Below are 25395 nucleotides of genomic sequence, written 5' to 3'. Positions count from 1 at the left end.
TGAGCTCCTTCTAACTTTTCAACATAAATGAGATTTTCCTGCTAGTGAATACATGCATGAATCCTCTCTTTTAAAAAAAACACACCAACAACTATGTTTTAGTCGAGATGTGCTGGTGAAGTACTGTAGCTTCACAGGAAGTAGACATAAGCAAATGCTCTGGTTTAGCACAACATCAATTTGTGGATGTCAAGCTTTTTTATGAAGACAAAAAAGGGCAGCTAGTATAATTTGATTGACTGCTTGAACTGAATGTGCTGGCTGCTCAGAAATGATGCCACTAAAGTTATCTAAGCATTTGTTCTACATTAATGTTTGGGGAGGTCTGGAGTCGTGCCCTTTTGTGCCCTATGCAGACTTTCCTGGAAGTAAGCACCATCAATTGCACAGGGGCAAGGGGTCTAGTGCCATGATAAACAGACTGCCTTCACATGGCAGTTTATTCTGTTTTTCTGACATTCCACATGGTGCAAAAGCTACTTCCAGGAATATAGCGGGATATAGTTCAAGTTTCATACTCGTTCCTTGTTATTTGCAAACTTTTTTTTCTGAGAGCAAGTAACACATTCTGCTATATTTCCAGATGTGAATTTTACACCTTGTGAAAGCTCAAATATAAAGCAAAAATTAACAGTTAGGAAAACATCAGGAAAACATAATAAATTGCTGTGTGAATGCAGCCAAAGTGGGACTTACTTTTGTGTAAACATGGACAGGATTGCAAAGTAAGATTACTATCCTAGGCACAGTTTCCCATGAGTAAATTTGAACCAAGTGGCACTTACTTATGAGTAGGGATAGGGCAGAAATTTGATTTAGTCTGCATTTAAAGGCAAACTTTAATCAAAACACAGCCATTCTTCAAAATTCACACTTCTCCAAATTTTGCAGTGCAGTTCTTCAGCTATGAAAATGTATAGGCTAGGGTGATGTGGGGGGGGGAATGCACATTTTGCTGAAAATAACATTGAAATGCATTATATTTGGGGAAATTGCTTTGCAAAAATGTGTATATTGGACAAAACTGCATACAGAAATGGGTCCATCAGGAGAAATTTGCACAAAATAACCACAAATTGATGTGGAAATGTGGTTAAATGAATTTAAGATTGGGAAAATGAAGAACAGAGAGGAACTGAAACCAACAGATTCACCCACCAGTGAAACTAGATCAGACTCACTTTGCTAGCCATAGTTTTGACGTCCACAAGCATAGATCTTGTTCTGTTTCTGAATTGTAATTCAGGAAAGCATATAAGGTTGCATTTATGTTTACATCTGCATGGAATAGCACCATGTCACATCAAGTGGCCACTCAGCCTTCTTATCACGTCTCTCTGACAATGGAGAGCATTAGAAATCAGAGGGTGGATGTGATGTCATTCATTCCCATCAAGCATTGTCTTAAATATCTTGCCTGATATGCCCTCTAGTTCTTTTTATCTAAGTACAGCCATATAACAGCTCCCTGTTCACCTTTTACGCACAATTCATGGCTGTATTTATTTCTCTGAAATCCTTTTCTCAGCAATCTCTTTGATGAAAAGACCTTATGGCACATGGGCAAGCACTGTACTAAATCAAGGTTCCTTTGGAACTGGAATCTGAAGACTGAAATAAAACCTGCTAAAAGTCCCTTTTAAAAGAGGATGGAGGCCGTCATAAACCTCTATACATAATGCATTCGGGTCTCTTATTTACAATTCAGCTTTGAAAAGAAGTGCTATCTTGCAGACAATGAAATATTGATTTCGATGCAATGAACTCCAAAAATGGGTTGGGGAGAGGTTTGCCTCTGGATTTTAGGTTCTACCTTCTGTACCATTGCGGATTGGACCCCAAACTCTCCAAGTCCACTCCAGTTTGGATCTGTAATTGCCAGAATTCCTGCCTCAGCTTTCCATCAAGGCTGACCAAAGAACATGAAAATCAGAGGCAGGCAGGGCTTCAGTAGAATGGAGCACACCAATCAAATAAATTAAAAGAAGTTATATAGCTGCACACTATGCATTAAGTGTAGCATGTAGTTTGACCCTGATTTGACCATGCTTCTTGTATAATTTTTTATTCTACCTTGCTTCTCCAGGTCTCCACCCTGCCTTGTGCGTCAAGCAGGCATCCGTATTGACGCCTTTGAAACATTCCCCTTTGGGATGAGAGATGGGACCCTGAGTCACATCTCCTTGTTCCAGCTTCTCATAACCTACAAGCCTAAACATAGCAAGGCTGATACCTATGACCATGTGTGTTGTTTTTCCCCTGCCTCGTCATATAATTTACTGACACATGAGGATCAGGCACTGCAGGTTGGTTAGGATGCTGCAGCAGTTGAAGCAAAACATGCCACTCCTATTGTTGCCAATCTGTAGGGCTATATAGACCCATTGCAATCCCAAGCATACTTTGTAGTTTCCACTGGGATCAAAGGAACAAATATCTGAGTAAGCCTGGTTAGGATACATCTGTCAATGCCATGGCGCATTGTAAGGAAGGAAAAGGAGAGATAAGCATGAAGAATACTTTTGTTATTTGCTCCAAACCTCAGCTTTAAAACAGATTTAGATTTTTCATTCTCTCCTTCAATACCAGCAGCCTATCCCTACTGATATTTACTTGCTGACAGCCTCATAGGTAATCTGCCCGTTAGATCTATGAGCCACATATTATATTATCCTGACTATGAGACAAAACAACAAAGCACTTGCAATACTAGCTTGTCTTTGAAACACAGGAAAAAGAGGCTGCAATCTTAGGCGCAAGCTGTGCCAGTTCATACATTACAGTATAGAAATTAGATATTAAGAACAGAAAACAATCCCTGCTGAGTCAGACCAAAGCTCATGAAGTCCAGCATTCTGTTCTCACAGTGGTCAAGCAAAATGCCTATAGTGTTGGTATAGCCACCGTTTTTGGGCCTGGGGGCACATTTGAAATTTAGAGATGCTGAGGGCACTAGTCACAAGGCAAGAGGAGCACCAGGTTCATTCATTTCAAATAAATGGCTTAGAGTGCTATCTGCACATTTCATTTCGTAATTATCTTTCTAGGAGGGCTAGAGACTTATTTTTTTGTATATGACAGCTCTCAGTCTGGAGGCCCTGCCACTGGACACTGTGGGTTATATAGTGCCTTTGCATGTCAGGTTGGCAACTCCTGGCCTATGGGAAGACCACAAGCAGTACCTGAGTGTAATGGCACTCTCTCTCTTGTGCTTCCAAACAACTGGTATCTAGAGGCGTACTGCCTTTGATATTGGCTGGAAAACATTGGGGATAGTAGCCACTGATAGCTTTACACACCATTAATTTCCCTAAACCTCTTGCTTATTCCAAGCTGGCCACCATCACTGCCTCTTATGGGAGAGAATTCCAAAGTTTAACTATTCGTTTTCTTTTGTCCGTCCTGAAGCTTCCAGCATCCATTTTCATTGGCTGAACCTGTATACCTGTTCATACAATGTCATAGCTGTCAACTTACAGATTTGAAAATAAGGGACCAGCAGCCAAAATAAGGGACCTGCAGCCTCACCTGTTCCAGGCACTCCAGTCTCCCTGTCCTCCTGCAGTCTGGTCAAACTCATGCTGGGTAGCTTCGAGAACACTGTCCAAACAACTTTGTAACCAGAGGTTCAACTGAACAGAATCTGAATCACATGCACCACAAGGCCTATGCAGCCTCAACTTAAGATGGCTCCCCGGCCTGGCTTTGCACTGCAAAGTTTGCAGCAGCACGTGCAACAAAATGGCGTCCAGCATTCAAAAAACCCCTCAGCTTGCATTAACTAGCCACACACAAGGCATGCAAACTCCACCCCCCCAGTTGTTCTTAGACTTCTTATTGGGTGAGCAACACAGCCAAGCAACACAGTTGGAGCCTCCCTCCTCCCTGGCCGGCAGGGAGGGAGGGAGAGGAGCTGCTTCCTTTGAAATTTAAGGGACATCATTTAAGGGACATTTAAGTGACATCCATCAATAAGGGACAGCAGCGGGACATGGCGCTGGAATAAGGGACTGTCCCTTCAAATAAGGGACACTTGACAGCTATGTACAATGTACATGTTTTTTTTAAAAAAGATGAACAGTGTATGCCCAATTTCTGTAACACATATAAGGAAGTTCTAGAAACCAATGAGACCTACATACAAGTAATGAATGGGTACCTATCCATATCTGAAATCTTAAGCAGGAAGAACTTTAGTTGAAATGAGAACCACTGATTACAAAATCAGCTCTTTAGGAAAAGCCCAATGAACTCTAGGACTGTAATACGAAGTCCATTTACTTGGAAATATACTCTACTGAATCAATCAGACTTTCATCCAGGCTAATTTAGAATCCAAGTGCCAGTATAAAGTAATGGCAAGATAAGGTCATGCTGATGGAGCTTAGAACACATCCACCCAGTAAATGTTTGGGTGGAAGCTCCCAAAATTGAATGTTCTGTCTAAATGGAAAACATGATGAAAAATTAATGTGACGACAGGAAAACAGGGGTGTGTGTTTACTGACTCATCCAAAAAATGACACTCCTTCAGAGTAAGAATGACTGTGAGCACGCGAAACAGGGAGATGTATTAGTGACATCCAAAAACACGACACTTGGGTATACAAATTCTGTGGTTGAATTGTGGCCACCCCTATACCCGAGCTTAAGCTGGAGTAGGAACATGCTGCTCTCTCCCACCAGCAACATCAAATACACAGTAACAGCAGTGAGAGAAATGAGATGATACAGCAGCAGAAACAGGGACTCTCACAGCATCCTTACAACTCTTTTGCAATCATGACATAACTGCAGCAGAAGCCTCCCAACAGCCATGCACAGAAGGTACCGATCAACGTGTGGTTGAATATGGGAAGGCTCAGGGGATGGTGCATAAATTATTCCAGACACGTTCCCACAAAGTGGATGAGTAGAGAGTCAGGAAGTGCCCACAGCACAGCTAAAACCACAGGCTAGTGAGCAGGGAAACAACAGCCCATGCCGTCACAAGTTCCAGGGTTCCCTGGCAGACCCAATACAGATAGCAGCTAGTAACCACCCTGTTGCCAGGGAAAAGGCAAGGACCATTTGGGAGGGATGTGCAGTTGCACTCCAATGCAACCAGGCAGTAGTTAGGAAGCAGCACATCAAACCTGTAAGCCACGGCTCCTCCCAGAAGAAGGGCTCAAGCCCTGTAAGGTTACAAACACTTCCACACAAACAGTGCTGAATATACTGCACGCACCATTTCTGTACTGGTGTCTGTGTGGTAGAACAAGCACCAGGTTATGACTTTGGGGTTCGCTTAGACATTTGAAAGGCATTACATTAGTTGGTGGCTGCTTTTGGGCTTTGGTTGTTGTTTCTTTAATTTCCACCTTCATGGGATAGATTATTATGTTTTGGTTTATATGGCATTTTGTTGTTGTTGTACACCGAGCTGGGATCCATCTGGATGAAGAGCAGTTTAGACATTTAAATAAATAAACAAGAACAATCCACATTCATACTATATATTTAAATGGTTTTACAGTGGTACCTCGGGTTAAGAACTTAATTCGTTCTAGAGGTCCGTTCTTAACCTGCAATTGTTCTTAACCTGTGGTACCACTTTAGCTACTGGGGCCTTCCTCTGCCGCCACCGCCGCCGCACGATTTCTGTTCTCATCCTGAAGCAAAGTTCTTAACCCGAGGTACTATTTCTTGGCTAGCAGAGTCTGTAACCTGAAGCGTCTGTAACCTGAAGCGTCTGTAACCCGAGGTACCACTGTATAGCTGATGGCTTCCCCAAAGAATCCTGGGAACTGTAGTTTAGCCCCTCACAGAGATACGATTCCCAGGACTTGTAAATAACTATAGTTCCCAGGATGCTTTTAAATGTATGGTGTGGCTGTGATGGTCAAAGGAGCTTCCTACAGAAGGCCAAATGCACCCTTCAACACCAAGCTCACAGGAGGTAGCACCATGACCCAGGTTGGGAACCTCATTAGGAAGGAGAAAAACAATGGAAAACCATTATTATGGGTCTGAATGGTACCCCTGCAGGATTCACAACCTCGCTACAGAAGGCAAGCCGAACTTTTGATCCCTCTAAAGTTTAGCAGTAAATCATCTGCTTTTCATGCAGAACATCCCAAGCCCAATCCCCGGCATCTCCAGGTAGAGGTGAGAGAGGCTCCCATCTGAAATCTTGGGGAGCCACTGCCAACCAGTGTAGACAATACTGAGCCGAATGGACCAATAGTCTGACCCAGCATTAGGCTGGTTTGCTATGTTCCTACGGCAGACTAGAACTGTCCGCAGATCAACACACGAACCAGTCACAGAAGCAGATGAAAAGGAAACTCACGGTGGGAATACTACATCCACTTTTAGTTGCAGCAAGTCCTGTTCACTGAGATTTTTCAAGTAAGCATGGATTATTTGTGGGGGGGACAGAGTTTGCCAACCTTTTGGGGTCCATGGGCAGCTTTGGATACCACACACACACACACACTGCAACCAAGCACACAGCACAACCTAGTCTATTGGCTAGTATAGAATGCTTATTTCAAGCCGAATTTCAGCAGTGGAGGGGCAGGGGACGGTGACTCTGTGGATGCTCGAGAAGGCCTCTACGGGCATCATGTTGGTTCTGAAGCAGCAGTTTCAGCTTTAAAAGGGCGAAAAAAATATTGCTATAAATTATATCTATTCTAATAAATTATATCTATTCTAATAACTCTTTCAGAACTCCCATGAAGTTTCTGTGCTTTACTTGACAATACAGTGGTACCTCGGGTTACATATGCTTCAGGTTACAGACTCCGCTAACCCAGAAATAGTACCTTGGGTTAAGAACTTTGCTTCAGGATGAGAACATAAATCGTGCTCCGGCGGCGCGGTGACAGCAGAAGGCCCCATTAGCTGAAGTGGTGCTTCAGGTTAAGAACAGTTTCAGGTTAAGAATGGACCTCCAGAACTAATTAAGTACTTAACCCGAGGTACCACTGTATATACCAACGCAACCCTGCATTTACACGCAGTCCTCAGCAATATGCAATTAACCGTAGTTTTATGCAGTAGTGGATAAAGTGCAAAATATTTAGTATGAAGTCCTAGCGATTGTTGTATCTTGCTCATCATGTTGGTTGCACCTCTATTCAGGGGTAAAGATGAATGCTCTGTTCAATTTAAAGTGTAAGTCAGCAAATAACATAGTACCGCTTTCTTTAAAAATCAGGATACTAATTACAAAAATAATAGTGATGCTAAGCATCAGTGCTTAACATTCAGCAAAGGACAGCAATGCAATGAATTAAAAGAAATTAAAAATGAAATTGGAGGACATTTCTTTCTATTTCATTCCCGCCACTCCTAAAAAAAGTCTTAACAACAGCACAAAATTGTGGAAAAAAGCACATCATAAGATTGGCAGCCTGCAGTCTACAGAGAGGCGGGAGTGAAGAAATACATATTGCTTTTAACAGACAGTGAAATGTGGGGTGAGCTAGAGGTGATGTTGCAGGAGGGGAATTCAGAAAGAGAAAAGGTATGAGTCATGAAAGAATTTAGTGGGCTAGACTTCATGACAAGAATGTCAACATGGAAGAACATGGAAGGAAAAAAGGAAGCCAAAAAAAGAAAAAAGGAAAAAGGAAGTGCAGAGAGCATATGTCAAGATATATTAGGAGGCAAGTAAAGGAATCACAGTGGCTCCTTTTGGCAGGCAGAGGAAAGCAAAAGTCTCTCCAGTACAAAAATCAGGGCAAGCCTCTGCTGTGTTTTTTAATGGAAATGTATCAAATGTCTATCTGAGACCCAAAATCTACACATTTAGGAGCAGGAGATAGAAGAGTCAACAGGGATAAACTAAGACCACATGCTCTAGGAATGCAAAGAACAGCCCAGGAACAGATAAGAGACACCTCAGAAATGAAACAGGAAGAAATGACAACATGCTGACATTTTCTTCTCTCTAAACCCGGCTGTACCTATACTTGCCAACTGAAGACAACATTCCATGGATCTAATGAAGTGAGCATGGGCACACAAAAGCCTGTGCCGCAATAAATTTGCTGGTATAATGTCTTTAGGGTGCCACAAGATCCTTTGTAGGTTTTACTGGTTTTATTTATAAAAATACTTGTGCGCCACAATCTCATACAAAATGTCAACCATTATATATGCAAAATACACAACCACAAAATATATATTGAAGCAGATCACCACCTAGTATTACAGAAAGTATTTTTTTTTTAATCTTAACTGTCTTCATAAGCAAGGATGCAAGGAAAGGTCTTCAGTGAATGTTTAAAGGTCAATATAGAAGACACCTGCTGAATCTCTATTGGAAGTGTGTTCCACAGAGCTGGGGCAATGGCACAAAAGCCTCCATTTAATGTTGAACCAGCAACATGTATTTTTAAAAAAATATCTTATTTTCTTTACATTGATCCTCTGCCATGCCTAACCTGCAGTCCCACTCTCAGATTCTGTATTGTATAGAGACAAAGGCTGCAGCGATCTGTTCTATGTGTATACAGAATTCGATTCATTTCATTTCATTTGAGGGAGGCAAAATGCTCCCATTCCTTGGTGCATGAGGACTGCCTCTTTCCGTTGAGAGAAATGGGATCCTCAACATGTGATCTTTATGTGCACCAGTCACCCGAGCATGCAGGGAACTCAAGGTTCGGTTTGCAATCTATTTCTCCTCTAGCCTAAAGAACAGATGTGTGTAGTGCATCTCTCAATCAGCTGCAGCACACAGCTCTTCTCCTTATTCCTTAAGTCTTTCAATTTGCAACAAGGAAAGGCAGGAAGCCTGAATTAGTGAAATGTGCTGATTGTTCACGTTCAGTTGCTGTGGTGCCAGGTGGAAGGCTGAACCCCCAAGAGTCGACATGTTCATAACAGCCTAAGGCTAAGTGCAGAAAAGGGAGTACATTCGATGTAACTGATGCTTGGGAAGGGAAGACTTTAATATTCTAACCTTACTTCTGTGTCATAGACTTTCTGTACCTGGACAGTTTACTGTGCATCAGTAATTTTCCTCTCTGTAAAATAAGGACAATAATATTTTACTCTCCTGAGACTGAATTTATTAATACTTGCAGAACTATTTGAGCTCCACAAAAGGGAGGCTGTATTGAAGTGCAAATTAAAATATTATCTTAACAAAAGAAGCCATCATTAGAATCAATGGAAGTTAAAATGAAACTAGACAAACTTCCCAATCATTTATTAGCATGTTGAAATGATTATAATCCCCATGTCAAGACAGGGGAAACAATAATAAATAATGAAGAAAAAAGGCACTAATTGGTAAACAGAATACTGAAATCAGCTGCTTAGAAAAACAAGTCTGAATCTAGCTGCTGGCAATTGCTTGCTTGTGTTACACGAAAATGAATCAAATTCAAAGTAAGGCAATCACATCACATATTTGTTAGCAAAATTGGCAAACAATGGAAAAGAGGAAAGAAAGGCAGACAGTTGTGTTTCTTTAGCTTCATCATCTTTTTAAATCTTGCCTTGAGTATTCCAATAGCCACACCAAAATTCTCCATCCTTTTATCAATGCACCACCTGTTCATCCTGGCCTTTCTAACAAAACTGTTGTCACATCTGAAATCATTATGATACCTGCACTTCCACATCATCTAGACATTTTTGTGCCAACACAGCTGTATCTTAACAAGTTAACCCTTTAATGCCAAGCCAGTTCCTGCAATCTCACCAGCCCTTACCAGGTATAGCTTTGAGTGAAACAGACATGCTGTTCTTAAGACTACAAATCCTATAGTTTATTATCCCCTCAAGCAAAATAATGCATGAAAGCCTCTTGAGCCTAATTTCAGTGAATCAAACAACTGGCAATATTGACAGAAGAGGAGAGTGAACTAAATAGGCTGAAATTTGAACAGGCAAATTAACTTTCTACAGAAAGCAAGAACCCCCCTGATTGGATCAGGATTGAAAACTGAATTGGAGAACAATATTTTCTTTTCCAGGTTTTGTAGATTATAGCACCCTATTTCACCATGACCGAAACTGAGGCACATGTCTTGGGATGAGAAATTGGTTTCAGTCATTGCTGTACCAAACCAAATCCCTTCATCTAGTTAATTAGAAAACAAATAAATATGCGGTCATATTTGGCACCAGGCTAGCAAAGGGTGCACTAAGGTATGTATTATATACAGGATGTGTTTGGCCACTAAAAATGGATGTGTTTGAAGCAGTAAGAGCCTGGTGAAGCTTCAGCATCCTCAAGGACACTACTACCTGAAAGCAACCACAAGTCCTGAAATTAATTACTCCATATGAAGTTAATTTAATTGCATTGCTAGGGCAGATTAATTTTCTCTTTATTAACCAAAAGACAAAGAGGAAGAAGAAATTGTTAAATATATTCTTTGACATGCAAGGAAACATGCTGAATCTCCCTACCTCGGCTTCTCAGTGTAGCCAGTGGACTTGACAAATCACCTGCAAAAAATAAATAGTACATTACATTACTTTATTTTTATTTATTTCATAAAATTAATATGAGTGATCGTAAACACAAACAAACAAAACTTCCCATTGGTCCTCCCAAGATGCTCAGGGTAGTTAGTCTCCCTCTTGATTTTATCCTGAAAGTAACACTGTGAAGTAGATGAGACTGAGGTATGGGGACTAGCAGAATGTCACCCAATGAACTTCATGGCAAAATTAGGATTTGAAACCTGATCTTCTAGGTCCTAGTTTGGATCTAACCACTACATGACTCGGCTGGCTTTCAAGCGTGTCAACATCAATGATGTCTTTTTCAAGAAGTTCAGAATATTTGTTCAGAACAAGTTTGTGTGGCAGCCCCTAGTTTATAAAAAAGGCTTATAAATGTATTCACTGAACTTATTGCTGAGGGAGGTCGTACCAAGACACAAAGAAATAGAAAACGCTTGCACCACTACCTCCCAAAGTTCCATGGAAGAACAAGGGCTGCACTGACAGCAGGCACCCAATGTTGCATTGGTGAATTGTTCTGTCCTTAAGACTGAACTATTGTCATTTATCTTCTTTCTAATTTCCTAAGTATTTAAAGTCTGTAAGCAGACCCTCCCCTATTTATTTACAGTGCAATCTGAAGTGTGTTTATTCAGAAGCAAGTCCAACTGGGTTCAATGGTACTTGCTCTCAGGAAAGTATTATAGGATTGTAACATTAATCTTCTTTTTGGGGGGAGCGGGGTTAAATGGATCTGTTCAGCCTGTGTTCATAGGGATTGCTTTGTAAAATTCTTCAGTATCTTTGCAACTCTCCTCAGATGCCCAGAACTAAAAATAGGCAGCTAAATGAGGTCATACCAGTGCTGAGTAGATCTGTACAATAATTTATTGAGTCTTAGAAAACAGTGTTCCAGTTGAATCCACCAAATATGTCAGTGGCCTTTTAAGCTATAGCATCACATCTACAGTGAGATCCAGTTCACTGTTTGCAAAGCTAGTGAGCCTGTGTTCCTGCAGCCCTGGTAGAGATACAAGCCCTAAATCTTCTACAGAAAAGTGACCTAAATGGCTTATGAGATTCGTAATGGGATATGCCACCTTCAGGTTACAATAGTTCACCAGTTCAGCTAAGGCACCAGTGTGCTATTACAATACCATTTAAAAATGATTCAGTAGCAAATATAAACAAAAAACACCCCACCTACGTTAGTTTGTAACAGAGTTTCTACATTTGGCAATTCTTCATACTAATGTTTACAGAATGAACACGTGGTCTATTTATTCAAGGTTTTGCATCAAGACACATTCTGAAATTTGTGTAAATAAAGCAGTCCAGCTTGGTATCTGCTTATTCTTTATGACAAACTTGTCCTGTGGGAGGTTTCTTTCTATCAGCTTGTACGATGCCTAAATAGCCAGTTCTAAAATTAAATGTATGGCAGGGGTTGGACTAGATGACTAGAGTTGGGTACAACTCTACAATTCCATGACATGAGATGCCTCAAGGAAGAGGATGAAGAGGATGCATAGAATTTTTAAAGTTTATTTAGGCTGCATTAGCTAAGCCTCTGTTTACAGAATTTTGACAGAGTTTCCAATTGCTATGTTTACTGATTGATTGCCTACCTTTCACCATGCTGTCTCAAGGCAGGTACATACAGCTAAAAACAAGCAAGCAAGCCATATAATAACACTAAACCATCAATTAGACTGTATCAAACAGCAAGCAAAACCAGCAGGTTTGCATTCTATTTTCCATATTTTGGCCTAGACACACAATTCTTAAAACAACAAAGAATCATGTGGCAAGATTCTTTTTTGTTTTTGCTGCAACCAACTAACACAACTGGTCCCACTGCAAATGCTTATTGTGTGTTTGCATCCCATCTTAGCCATATACTTAACCAGCACAAAACTTTTACTTTATTAATAGCAACCTTGTAATTGGTGTCACTACGGAATGCCAAGAAACCAAAAATAAGTGCAGTTTTGAAAGTTTCAGTCCATCATTCAAAAGGTGTCCAACTGTATCCACAGACACCACTGATCTCAGAAACAGTACTGCAAAATTTGGGTTGCCATATTTCAAAAAGTGAAAATTGGCACACAAAAACTGTTGAGCTTTTCTAGTTTTGCCCCAAGTTATGGAGCTTTTTTGCTTATGGATTTTCCCAGACATTTCAGCTATTTCTACCCAGGCGCTGTTTACAAGGGCTAAATGTCTAGGAAATTCCAGACGTTTAGCAACCCAAGGTTACGTTATCTTACAAGGTGTCGAAATGTACAGGAAACAGCTTTCGAAAATATTTAATAGATTGGTAACCAATGGATTGCTTCCCAAATATATCATAAATTGAAAACAATACCAAGTTAGGGTTTGGACAGTTAGCCTAGATAGCTAGCTTAAGGCTGCAGTCCTAAACCTGCTTCTTTGTGACTAAGCCCAACCATGTAGCTTTACAACGTTAAGGACAAGCCAGGCCTGTGAGCAACACATGGCATCCCTTGTCTGGGGCTTTGTGCCATAGCAAGGCCCATGACTTGCTGAAGCCAGCCCTTTGGTCCACTTTCAAACCATTTCCTCCCCAGTGATCAGTGGCACAATCAGGAGCCCCCAATTTTATTTCCCCAATGCAGTGTTTCTCTACTTTACCAAGGGCATCATGGGAAATTTATATGGCAGCCGCCGAACTGCCACTAGGGATACCCAACGCTGACTAGAATAATGTTGTCTACTTTTTGATCATTTGCTCTGGTGTCAAACTAAACTGAGCAGTCTTGAATAGCATGCACCTTGACCTGAGCAGGGTGGGGAAACACCAGTTCCTGCTCCATCTTAGGCAACAAAAGGTATTGGGCCAAACCTTTACATGATGTCAGACAGCTACTAATGCCAAACCTGATTTTTTTAAAGCTATACAACAGAGGCTGAGGGTAACACACAGCTCTGGATATGGCAAAGGCAGATAATCTCCCATAACAAGTGGGACCTACAACAAAATATTGCAATGTAATCTCACCTCCTAATAGGAGTGGTCCTGTTTAAGATTTTATATATATAGAATACATATTGGGTTGAGATGACAACGTATCTTAGCACAGCATTATCTATTGAATAGATAGATAGATAGATAGATAGATTTTCAATAGATAATGCTGTGCTGATACAATTGTCATGGGCTGCTGAGTAAAATTACAGTGTGAGAAACTGAATCAGGAATAATTTGATGTGCACTGCAACACAATCATATTTACTTGAAAGCAAGTCCCATTATACTCTTTGGGACTTACTCACTAGTAAGTGTGCTTATTAAGACTGCAGCCTTAGCCAAGTATTGTCTTTAGACGAAGCCTGTGAAGATATATACTTTTATTATCTATCTCAATATTCAATAATCTGTACTCTCAATAAACTCATGTAAAGATGATCACCTGCAATATCTGGGGTATTTGTACTCTGTGGAGAACTTTACAGCAGCTTAAACCTTTTATGGAGAGATACACAGCAATTTTTACAGACAGCAGAAATAGCTCCCATTGCTGGCAGAGCTCAGCCAGATTTGGAAAACAAATTAAGACTTTGCTTTTCAGGTGTGTCAAGCTGAAGCTCTTAGCATTATTGAATAAATCTTAAACTTCTTTTACAGGGCATATTGTTCTTCACACAAAACTTACTCTGGTTTTAAAATAAAATATAATCTGGAAGGGATTTTCAGGTGTATCAGATACCACAGATTTCTGCAAGCTGCATAAGATTTTAAAGTACAGCACATATTCTACCCCTCTACTAATGCAAGCTAAATATATTACTCCAAAAAACACAGAAGCAACAGAGCAATAATAATAAGTTGGCATAGCTACATTTCTGAAAATAGATTTTTCTAAAATACTGCCTATGAATTATTGGGGAGATTGCTACCAAAATGCCAAGAATAAGTATCAGGTTAATCTACAAAAGAAAAAAAGTAGTCTATAATAAAAGAAGTGAGCAATGGTTTAATTTTGCTTCAGCCTGAGCTTGCTGAGTTTTGACGCCACGCTGCTGTATTGTAAAGACTGCAAATATTAAGTTAATGGGGGAGGGATTAGTTGGATCCCCAGGACCATCAGCAGGAAACTGAAGAGTTGTAAGGTTCAATAATATACAGCACAATCCTATACAGAAATAAAACACAGTGATATCAGTAAGGTTTAATCCCAGGTCAAAGTGCTTGCAGCTGGAACCTGTAAAATTTGTTAACTCCATGGCACAGAACCACAATGCTGACCTTGATGCCATAAAAACACTTTCACACTGGCCAGATCCATCTGTAATGCAAGTTGTATCCAATATACAATTACATCATGGGCAGGGCTGGATTTAGGTTTGATAAGGCCCTAAGCTACTGAAGGTAATGGGGCCCTTTATATGTCCAGCTGTCCTTTGTCAACAACAAATTGTCACTGTTTTTGTGCTGAATATATGCTATATGGTAATTTATGGACCTAATAGGTATCTAAAGCCATTTGCACATAAAAAATATGTATTTTATCAAAGTAATGGTTGAACTGAAATACAATTAAGAAGTATATTAATAGTGAAATTATTAAGCTCTAACTGTATGTAGGTTTTATTTTGTTTATCATCTTATATTTTGGAAAATGTACATCCAGTGGTTTTTTTTCCTTTAAATTTTTTTGGGGGCCCCAAGCTATAGCTTGTTTAGCTTATATGTAAATCCAGCACTGATCATGGGAGCTGGGTAACTGTTCCTTAGCACAACTTTAACATATACAAATCCAACCTGCCCATTTGCATTACTACAGCACAAATATTTCAAGCACCAAAACAATTTATTGACAAATTGTTGCCACCTCACTCAGCAGTTTACAGGTATTTGACCAAAAAATTGTCTTGGATGCAAGTCACACACATAAAAAAGGGACAAGGATGGAAACAGAGGAAGGAACCCACAGCAGTTTTGAATGCTATTCTTTGTTATGATGGGCTGCCTTCCTACGATCATAGAATCATAGAATTATAGTTGGAAGGGACCCTGAGGATCATCTAGTCCAACCACCTGCAATGCAGAAATATGCAGCTGTCCCGTATCTGGAACGAACCTGCTACCTTGGTGTTACCATTCTAACCAACTGATGCTTCAGATTAAAGAAGTTTTTAAAAATGACAAAAAGTTAGGGTTCCAGGTGGAGAAATCGAAGTTAGAAACAGAATTGTTAGAACCAAAGACCAAGGTACTATCTAGAATGTATAATTTGCTGCTAAAATGGAATACACAAGACGAAATGGTTAAATCGGCTATGATAAAATGGGCACAGGACATTGGGCATAACATTATGTTTGAGGACTGGGAAAGGTTGTGGACCACTGGGCTGAACTTCACCGCATGTAATGCTCTGAAGGAAAATGTAATGAAAATGATATATAGATGGTACATGACCCCAGTTAAACTTGCCAAAATATACCATTCGTCTGATAATAAATGTTGGAAATGCAAAGAAAATGAAGGAACATTCTTTCACCTCTGGTGGACATGCCCTAAGGTGAAGGCCTTCTGGGAAATGATATATAATGAGCTGAAAAAGGTATTTAAGTATACCTTCACAAAGAAACCAGAGGCCTTCCTTCTGGGTATTGTAGGCCAGAAGGTGTTAAAGAAGGATCGAACATTTTTTATGTATGCAACAACGGCAGCAAGGATTCTCATTGCAAAAAACTGGAAAACTCAAGATCTACCCACACTGGAAGAGTGGCAGATGCAGCTGATGGACTATATGCAACTGGCCGAGATGACCGGCAGAATCCGTGACCTGGGAGAAGAGAAGATGGAGGAAGACTGGGAGAAATTCAAGATGTATCTACAAAAACATTGTAATTTGGTTGAATGTTAAGAAGGATGCTAGATTATAAAAAACTGGCCACCACTAAACTAGATTTAAATTTGATGATAAGTGAGACTAAAGAAAATATAAAATTTTTTGGAAGAAGTGTTAGATTATATTTGAATGAGTGGACATGAGATTGTAAACAAGTTGATAATTTGTTTGGAAAAAAAATTTTTAACGATGTAAATGGGAGCGGGAGACGTGAGGGAGTCCAAAGAAGTGATGAAATTGTTGTAATAGAAGTAAGATCGTTTATTATGTGTGCATTTATATTTAAAAACCTTAATAAATATTTATTAAAAAAATAAAAAATAAAATCTAACCAACTGATGCTGTCAATTTTACATCCATGATCAGTATTGGGATGACGGCTTGCGGATGTTTACAGAACAGAAGTAGAGCACAAGGCCAGACGACCAGATGAAACTTACCACCTGCAAATGTCCTAATATATTATTTGTTCTGGACTTGCATATAAAGCTCACCCTTCTGAGCTGAAAGACAGCCTGTGTAGGAGAATCCTTACTGATGGTTTACACCAGTTCAAGGTGAGTAAAGATCCATTTTGGGCAGCTGCCTTTTTACTATATATGGTAAGCCCACATCTTACATGCACATTCAGCTTTACACGCTTGGCAAATTTAAAAAAGGAAAAAAAGAAAAAGGAGCAAACATCTGAGAAAAAGACTTTGGCAATACCACCCGCCATTGAACCCAATGTGTTTCGACTATATGAGATTTTGGCTTTAGGCACGATTTTGGGCTTGCTGTATTCTCCCATAGGCATTGCTGTGACAAAAAAAGGTATACATTCGAGAGGCAGATCAAACGCATTATGAGCTAATTTTAAGGTGACTTTACCTTCTTCCTTTGAGACAGAGGCATGCATGCATGCATTCATTCATACATGCAAGCACACCACAAAGAGATCTTGGGCTTTCTGTGACGGCCATCGCCGTTGTGCTAAAGGTATCACGGGGCATTGCTACTCTTTCCCACGTTGCAATTCTTGATCACACCTTTTATCGTTGGATTTGCTCCTGTGCCAGTCCAAAGGCGAGCAGAGAGAGACAGAGAGCGCAAGCAAACCCACACTGATCCTCGTTTCCACCTTGCCAAAGCCAGGAGCCAAGCAAGCAAGCCTCGTATTTGCATAGTTTCTGCTGGGTTTGCTCTTCGAAATCTACCTCCGGATGGGGACGAATCAATCTCTCTCTCACACTCACACCCACCCACACGAAAAGCCGCCTCTAAAGTCAACCTGAAGCAACCCTTCGGGCTGTAAAGCAGCCACGTGGAGCCTTTGCTTCTGGGGGTGGCGGCGGCGGCGGCCGTGGCGACTTCCTGCTTCATTTTAGCAAGCTGGGCTGAACATTAGCAAGGAAGAAGAGAGCGGTGGAAAAAAAGGGGGGGGAGTGAAGACTCAACACGGGAGATACAAAGAGAACAGGAAAAACCAGAAAGCGGGGCGTGTTGGAGGGGGAGAGGAAAAAGAGGTTCTTTTAAAAAAGAAAAAGTTTTTGGGGGGTTTGCAAGGAGAGAGCAGAGCAAGCAGGAGTCGAGGAAGGAGAGGAGGAGGAGGAGGCGGCGGCGGCGGCGGCAGCAGCAGCAGCAGCAGCAGCTCGAAAAAGGCTGAGGGGCGGAGTGAGGAGGAGAAGCGAAGCTGCAGGGAGGGAGCGCGAGTACGAGCGAGGCTCGGCGCCAGGCGCCTGCTGCCTCGGAGAGAGAAAGAGAGAAGGAGAAAGGCGGCAGTACAGTAGTGAAAGAGGGAGGAGGGGAGGGAGGGAAGCCACGCAGAGCGCAGCTCGGCCCAAGTGAGGAGCAACAACAACAGCAGTCGCCGGGAGGGGGGGGGGGAACGGCAGCGAGGAGCCCGGCGGCTTCGGCGGCGGCGGCTTCGGGGAGCTCGTCGGGGGGCTGGCGCTGAGGATGCGGCTGAAGCTGGGCTTCCTCCTGCGCGCGGTGCTGCTGCTCGGCTCCTTCCTGGGGCTGCTGCTGCTCTGGTCGTCGCTCTCGCCCCGCGCCGAAGACCCCAGCCCGGGGGACAGGATCCGGGTGAGTCGCTGCTTCCCGGCCGAGGGAGGGCAGAGGGGGCGGACGGGCGGACCCCCATCCCCCGGCGGCCCTTCTTCCCTCGCTGCCTGCCGCCCGGGCCGAAGCCCTCTTTCTCGCTGCCTTCCTCCCTCTTCAGCCTGGGCCGGGAGGGGGCGGCGGCTGTCCCTGCCCAGGCTGAGGCCTGTGGCGTTGGCGAGGCCTGAGAAAGGGGGACTCGGGCGCCTTCGGACGGGGCGTCTGCCGTAAGCCGCGGGCGCCCCCTCGCCGCCCGCTGGTAGGGGAAGAGCTGCCTGGCGCCGGCTCCCCAAGCAGGTGGGCAGGCACACGCCGTAAGTTAGTCCCGGCTCCTTCAGGTGCGCTGCCGCTTCGCCCCAGACCTTTGACCTCTCAGTTGCGCTTAATTGCGCCCTCCTGTGTGAGCTGGTTGTGGGGAGGCGAGCGGTGAACTCTGGGCTGGGACTGGCCCCCTAACTGCCTCACCCACTCGCAGTAGAAGGTGGCTGGGGCGAGATGTGGGCATTTCTATAGGTCTAGGAGTGTGTACCGTTTGCCCATGGAGTAGGACGGTGGTGGTGGTGGAGGTCCGGTTTTCACATGAATGTCTACTTTATATTCTGTTTTCTCTGTGTTTATTTTATTCCCCAAAAGATGCATAATCCCGATAACTATCACGGATTAGGAGCTCCACTATAACTACCGCAAGGATAGTTGAAACTTCTTGGACTAACTGTGGTGTGAGGCCCTGTGTAAATGCCATACCTGGCAGATAAGAGGAACAGAACATGGCATGCATCAGTAGCTCATTTAAACCAGGTCATCTCACCTGCTTGTGTACTTGCAGCATGTTGGGAATTTGAACTCAGCAGGTGTTATGTTGGCACCAAACACTGCCAGCTGGCAGTCCAGTCCTGTGCACTTGTTCAGAAGTCTACATGAGTTCAAGGGGACTTTTAAGTGTTTGTGTGCAGTTGTAGTGGTTGAGAGCCTGGTCCAAATGAGACAAGGCAGATGTGCAAAGCTTCACAGCTAAGTTCTTCTCGTGTGGTGTCACGTTAAACTGAGCCTGTGTAAGCAGGCCTGGTGGTGTTAAGTAGCAGTGAATATAAATTTTGTAATGCCAACACTACAGAGTTGCTACTCATTTTACAAGTCCTGCATCTGCTCCTTTTATTGCTGCCGAAATCAGGAAAAAAAATAGCTAGTGAAGTTTATTGCAATGTGTTTTTCAAAGTCAGAAAAAGTTCCACGGTTGAATTTCTGTGTGTTGGGTTGCTGTTAAAGGCATACAGTAAGGGCCATAAAACAAGATAGTAACCATGTTTAAGTTTGGGTAATGTTGTAGATGCAGTTCTCTCCTTACATTGTGACTTTGCATGATATGGTTGAAGAAAATGTTCCTTCTTGAATCAAGTAGTAGAAGCAGTGCACTTCCTTAACTGTGCTTGGTTATTTCCACATCAGCTAGATTTAGCCTTCTTCACATTAGTTACTAGGTGGCAGTGTGTGTTTATTTTTAAACTTAATGGCAAGGCGCTGACTCAAATACATGCAGTCAACATAATTAACACAACATTTAACTGCTAATGGTATACACTCTCATACATCAGCCCCAGGGTTGCTTTCCATCACCTCTAGAATATGATCCCTCTGGAAATGTATATAAGTGCCCAAGTGTAGAAGGGTTCTGTAAATCATCACTTTCTCTTGTCTGGCCTTTTTCCGATTGACTCCTTAATGATTTAAGCTTGCTTTGTTTTCAGATTAGTGTATAATGTCTCAGTGAAGACTTATATTTAACTGTATCATAAACCTAGAGCAGAAATACAGATTTAATAACACACGCACATTAGTAGCACATCATATATGAGAATATAGGAGCAACCATACATGTGCAGTGCTCTGATGCCACATGAGCCACAATGCTTTTGACCTTGTATTGTGAGGCATTTCATTTTCAATAAACAGTTCTTCCTGAAGTGCCAGCTGTGGAGAATTTCCTTCCACCAACAAAATATTCTAGTTCAGGGATAGCCAAAGTAGTGCCCTCCTGATGATGATGGATTTGAAATTGCTTTGCTAGTGGGGAGAGGAAATTCAATAACAGGTCTTTCTCTGGCATTGGAGCGGCTCAAGGGACCATAGGATTGCAGGGCCCATCTTTTTATTTGCTCTTTGACTTATAGTGGATGAATTTTTAAGCTTTTGACTAATGAGATCTGCAAACTTATCTGAAAACTCAGAGTCATAGGATTCTAAAGACTAAAGTTTCATAGGTCACATTTGTTTGAGCAGTGACTTTAGTTTTATAAACTCCTGTACTGTTTTTGCTGGCAGAATAATTATATTGAGGAGGTGCTTCCATTGCCTCATTATTCCAGTTGGTTAGAGCATGGTGCTGATAACACCAAGGTTGCAGGTTTGATCCCCATATGGGACAGCTGTATATTCCTGCATTGCAGGGGGTTGGACTAGATGATCCTCAGGGTCCCTTCCAACTCTATGTTCCTATGATCCTATGATCTATTCAGACTGAAGGTGCTAAGGGACAGAAGAAAAACCTAAGGCTTTCTGCATATGCTCTTGCACTCATATTTGGCCTCACTGCCTGTTAGTCCCTAAAGAAGTACTTAGCAGTGTTTAGTTTTGTTTGCTTGAGTGAACCCAGCCGGATATTGCTGCAAATGACAATGCTGCATTTACAGCATAGAACAGTTAAAGTGAGGTCACACTTAATGAGCTCTAGGGCTGAAGTAAGTATGGAAATCAGTTTCTAGAGAATATTGCATGCAAAAATTTATAGGTGCCATTGTTTATCGTGTACTGTTCCTTAATGCAACAATTTGGACGTTAAATGTAATTTTCACAACCCTTAACATCATAGATCAGTGGAATTTTTAAAAAATTGGGCATGGGTCCTCAATATAAACATGTTCTTGCTTTTAAAGCCAATAAATGTTCTGACTTTCTGTTTTCAAAATGTTAAAGGCTCCTTTTAACCATTGCAAAAACCATGATCTTTATAAAGTTCTGCCTTTATAATACTGAAAGACCTATAGGGTAGAGAGCAAGGGCTTGAATTGCCAGGCTTCTGTCTTCTTTGCTCTGTGCCAAACTGTACTGTGGTACCTCAGAAGTCGAATGGAATCCGTTCCAGAGGCCGATCGACTTCCAAAATGTTCAGAAGCTGCGTCGGACATTCGGGTTCCAAATAAGGTTCGCAAACCGGAACAGTCACTTCCGGGTTTGCAGCATTCGGGAGCCAAAACGTTCAACTCTCAAGGTGTTCGGGATCCAAGGTGTGACTGTGTAAAGTGCAGCAGGACAGTGAAAGGCAGATAAGAACATAGGAAGCTGCCTTGTATTGAGTCAGACCAAGTAGTCCATCTAACTCAGTATTTTCTGCACAGACTGGCAGCAGCTGTCCAGGGTTTCAGACTGCTGTATTTTCCCTAGCCCTGCCCGGAGATGCCAAGGATTGAATCTGGGACCCTCTGCATGTATGAATGTTACAAAAACTATAATTTGAACATTCTGCAGAGAAACTTCCTTTTATTGTTGTTGATTGTAGTTGCAATCCCACACAATAGGGTTTTAGCCGAATACTGGACTGTAGTCTGTGCTGGACTATAGACTTTGTGTAAAGAAGCATTCAGTGCTACAAGACTATTTTCTAAAAAATGATTGTTTAGCAGTGAACTGTCTGCTTTTGGGGCAGTGTGCCATGAAATTGGTTTACATGTAGTTCACTGAAAAAATAACATCCTCACCAATGTGTTATACATATGGACAGAGCACAGATTGTTAAAGTGAGAGGTGCAATTCCAGCTGTATATGGAAAATATTGCTGATAGAATATGAAAAAATGGAAGGAAGAACAAGCCTCAAACAGGGCCATAAATCACAGCTTTCTGACACTTGTATGGCTTGTGAAATCCTGGACAGCTGAATACCTTCGTTGCAGAATTTCCTCTTAAACATGTGTTGCCGGTAGCTTGTAAAAAATAGTATTCTGTGAGGCCAGGCCAAAGAAACAGATTTGCAGGTTCAACAACTCTGTGAACTTTTATAGAGAATCTCTGTAGTTTAGAATCTATATTAAACTAAGCCAGTTCATTGTAAGCAAGAAATGAGCTATTTCACCATAGTGACTGGATGTTGTAGGCGCTGCCTCAGGTAAGTTAGGGTTCAGAGTAGAAAATGTCGTTTAAAATAAAATTGCAAGTTGTGAGAACATGGAAAGGAAGAATAATAAAGCAGCTACCACATTAAAAGGCAGATACTGTTGATCCCCCTAATCGTGCTGTTAAGGGGGATTGTGGAAGGGCTGCTGAAGGGGGAGAGGGTTTGGCATAAGGAAACTCCAGCATGTTTTGTGCATGAATTCATGTTTCAAACCCTAGGGGATCTTGCTTTATCTCTGTTCCCCTCAGTGTGAAGATCTGTTCCTGTAAACTCATGACATTTCCATTTAAAGTAGCTGAAATCTGTTTCTATAATAGGGCTTATTAAAAGTGTTAGTAAGTTGTACTGTGTGGGGGAAAAAGAAATTATGATCTCTGCCAATGATATTAAGTAGGTGTAATGTCTTCTGAGTAAAAAGTGTTTCTCGGAAAGCTATCTGTGGCTCTGAAAGTAAGCTTATGACTAGTGCTCAGGGCAAAGTGAATGTTACCATGGGAATTTCATATTTGGAGTTCCCCACAGATTTTTCCCTTTAAAAAAATCAAAAAGATGCAGAGAAGTAAAGGGTAATTTCATCTCTGTGTGTTAACCCTTTGCCCCCATAGTGATTCTTTGACTTAATTCCCCTTCTACTCTGAAGCTGCATAAAATCTAGGTTGGCTCCTGCCTCCTTTATGGGTGACTAGCAAAAATGGCTTTTTTAGGATCAGTCAGATAAATTTTTGCAAACTGAAAAAAAAAGAATTGGCGCTATTTTTCTTGAAGGTAGATCATGTGCCATGAAAGGTGTATCATAGATATGTGTGGGCAGACAAGGTGCTAAGCATTTTTACGGAATTATTTGCAAGTCTAGAATGAGGTTTATTAGAGGTGTAAGGTAATATATGCTAATTTATGTCCATATACTACACGTTATAGAGAAGAAAATACAGGATTGTAGTATTTTCATAAGTGTCATATTTGCTATAACAGCCTTCAGTATTCATTACATTTTCTCTATAAAAATGATCTGTCAGCTAAAAATCGAGTGGTGAGGGGTTGTATACTTTGGGGGATGATAACACTGATTATGAAACACTAAAAAGTCTTTTTAACTTCAGCATCAGGGCTGTAATAAATTTGAGTGCCAGGCAGAAAAGCAGCAGGGTTACTGATGTGTTTCCTTGAATGCACACTTTCAGCTTCATTCAAGCAGTGAAAGCCATATCGGGTCATTTGTAAGAAGTCTCGTGTGACAACTACTCATAGCTGAGATTTCTTTTTTCTTACAAAACCTGTAAGAACAGGTCATAAATGAGAAGCAGTCCTTGTGCATTTTTTCCTGGTTACTTATAGGGTGTATACACATTGCCTTCTGGTTGCTTGAATAATTTGATTTAGCCATAGGCTGAAAAACTCTCTTCATTTCTTAGAAGGGTGGTAGCATTGGATTGTCCACATCAAATTCTCAAATGGATTAGCCATGGTTGGCAACTAGATTTCAGGAGGTCAAGCTGCCCCTTTGACACATGTCTGTCCTTTCTCTCAGCCTCCTTGGAAGTGAATCTGGACATGGGAGGAAAAGAGGAAAAGGAAGGACAAAGAACGTTATGTCATAAAACTAAATTCCAGGGTGGATTAAAATCTTTTCTTTAAAAAAAAAAGTAATGATGAGATTGCCTTTAAATAATCAGGTTAATACTAAATAATATTGATATAAGCATGTTAGCCCTGCAGTTAATCTCTACACTGGCTCATTGCTTCTCCCAGATACATTGAGGGTGTTGAGCAATCCTAACTTTAGCCCCAGAAAATTGCAAGCTTAACTTGCTCATGCTGCCCAGAGCTGGTGGTAGGTTTCCTGATTTTTTTCAACTAATCTGGTTCCAGTCTGGTATTGCTGAGAGGCCCAAGGATCAGACCTCTTGGGGGGTTCATGGGGCTTTAGATACAGCCAATCCAAAGCATCTGACACCCATCCATCAACACCCCATTGAAGGAGTTTCTGCTGCCTACTTCCAGCAGAAGAAATGCTGGTGGTAGCTTGCCACCTGAATGGGCAAAGCTAGGCCTCCTCTGTGGTCTTTCTGCCTCTCTGCCAGTGGTAGTCAGCAGAGAGCAAACAACATAGTATCCAACCCCCCCAGCCATCGACACTGGGTGTGCGTAGATTAGGATTGCATAGCTAAAGGTTTTTCTACGCAAAGGAATCAATTTGAGCACTTCTCAGATGTAAGTATATTTACTTTTCCTACCAAACACAGGCATTACATTTCACCTGATGAAAATAAAGTGAGTGCTCTAGTCTGGCCAGCAGCTGTCAGACTTTGCTGCGACCTTGTCAGTCACAGTCATTTCGTTCTTGTTTGCCACTTATTTTGGGGAGGGTGGGGCTAGACCAAGGCACAATTGCACAGAAAGGAGCCATGCTACGTAAAACAAAAAGAGGAAATTCTCCAGTGCACAAGTTTATGGTCTCCCCCCCCCCCCATGCTTAACCTCACAAACTGCCATGTGTATGAAAAACAATAAACGAATGTTTTAGACATTCCATTTATAGGTCTAAAGAAAGAGCAAGTTGGAAACTGTAAACAGTGCAACAAAGAGATGCAAGACCTGGTTATAAGAATGAAACAACAGTATAAATCATACGCTTCTTAGTTGTGCAGTAAAGTAACATTGTGGTTAATTTGTGCCATTGCTTTAGGAAAATATGAAGTATCTGTGGTATCTTCAGTTAAATCACAGCTTTAAATTAGTGGTTTTTTTCCTTGCAGATTAAAAACATTCTTTATGCCTTAATCAACCCACCCTAATAAATGCACTGGGTGTTAGT

At 41.6% G+C, this 25395-nt stretch overlaps 1 protein-coding gene and 1 long non-coding RNA gene across 5 annotated transcripts in view; one reads left to right on the top strand and one right to left on the bottom strand.

The window, feature by feature from the left end:
* LOC309349486 overlaps nt 1–17344 on the bottom strand; it is a 112954-nt gene extending 95610 nt beyond the window's left edge. For both annotated transcript variants that reach the window (XR_014159953.1, XR_014159954.1), the window contains exons 1-2: nt 17205–17344; nt 10417–10455 (exon numbers count right to left, since the gene is read on the bottom strand). This is a non-coding gene — a long non-coding RNA (uncharacterized lncRNA). The remainder of the gene's footprint in view (nt 1–10416; nt 10456–17204) is intronic.
* A 920-nt stretch (nt 17345–18264) lies between these two features.
* The window catches only part of GALNT7 (polypeptide N-acetylgalactosaminyltransferase 7), a 44693-nt gene continuing 37562 nt past the window's right edge, over nt 18265–25395 (top strand). For all 3 annotated transcript variants that reach the window (XM_081875332.1, XM_081875333.1, XM_081875335.1), the window contains exon 1: nt 18265–18398. In XM_081875332.1, the coding sequence (XP_081731458.1) occupies nt 18273–18398 (126 nt within the window). In that variant the 5' untranslated portion in view covers nt 18265–18272. The remainder of the gene's footprint in view (nt 18399–25395) is intronic.

This window comes from Podarcis erhardii, assembly GCF_964252035.2.
Source record: "Podarcis erhardii genome assembly, chromosome: 9".
Taxonomy (NCBI): domain Eukaryota; kingdom Metazoa; phylum Chordata; class Lepidosauria; order Squamata; family Lacertidae; genus Podarcis; species Podarcis erhardii.
The sequence above is the reverse complement of the archived record's forward strand: the minus strand, read 5'-3'. Positions and strand labels throughout refer to the sequence as shown.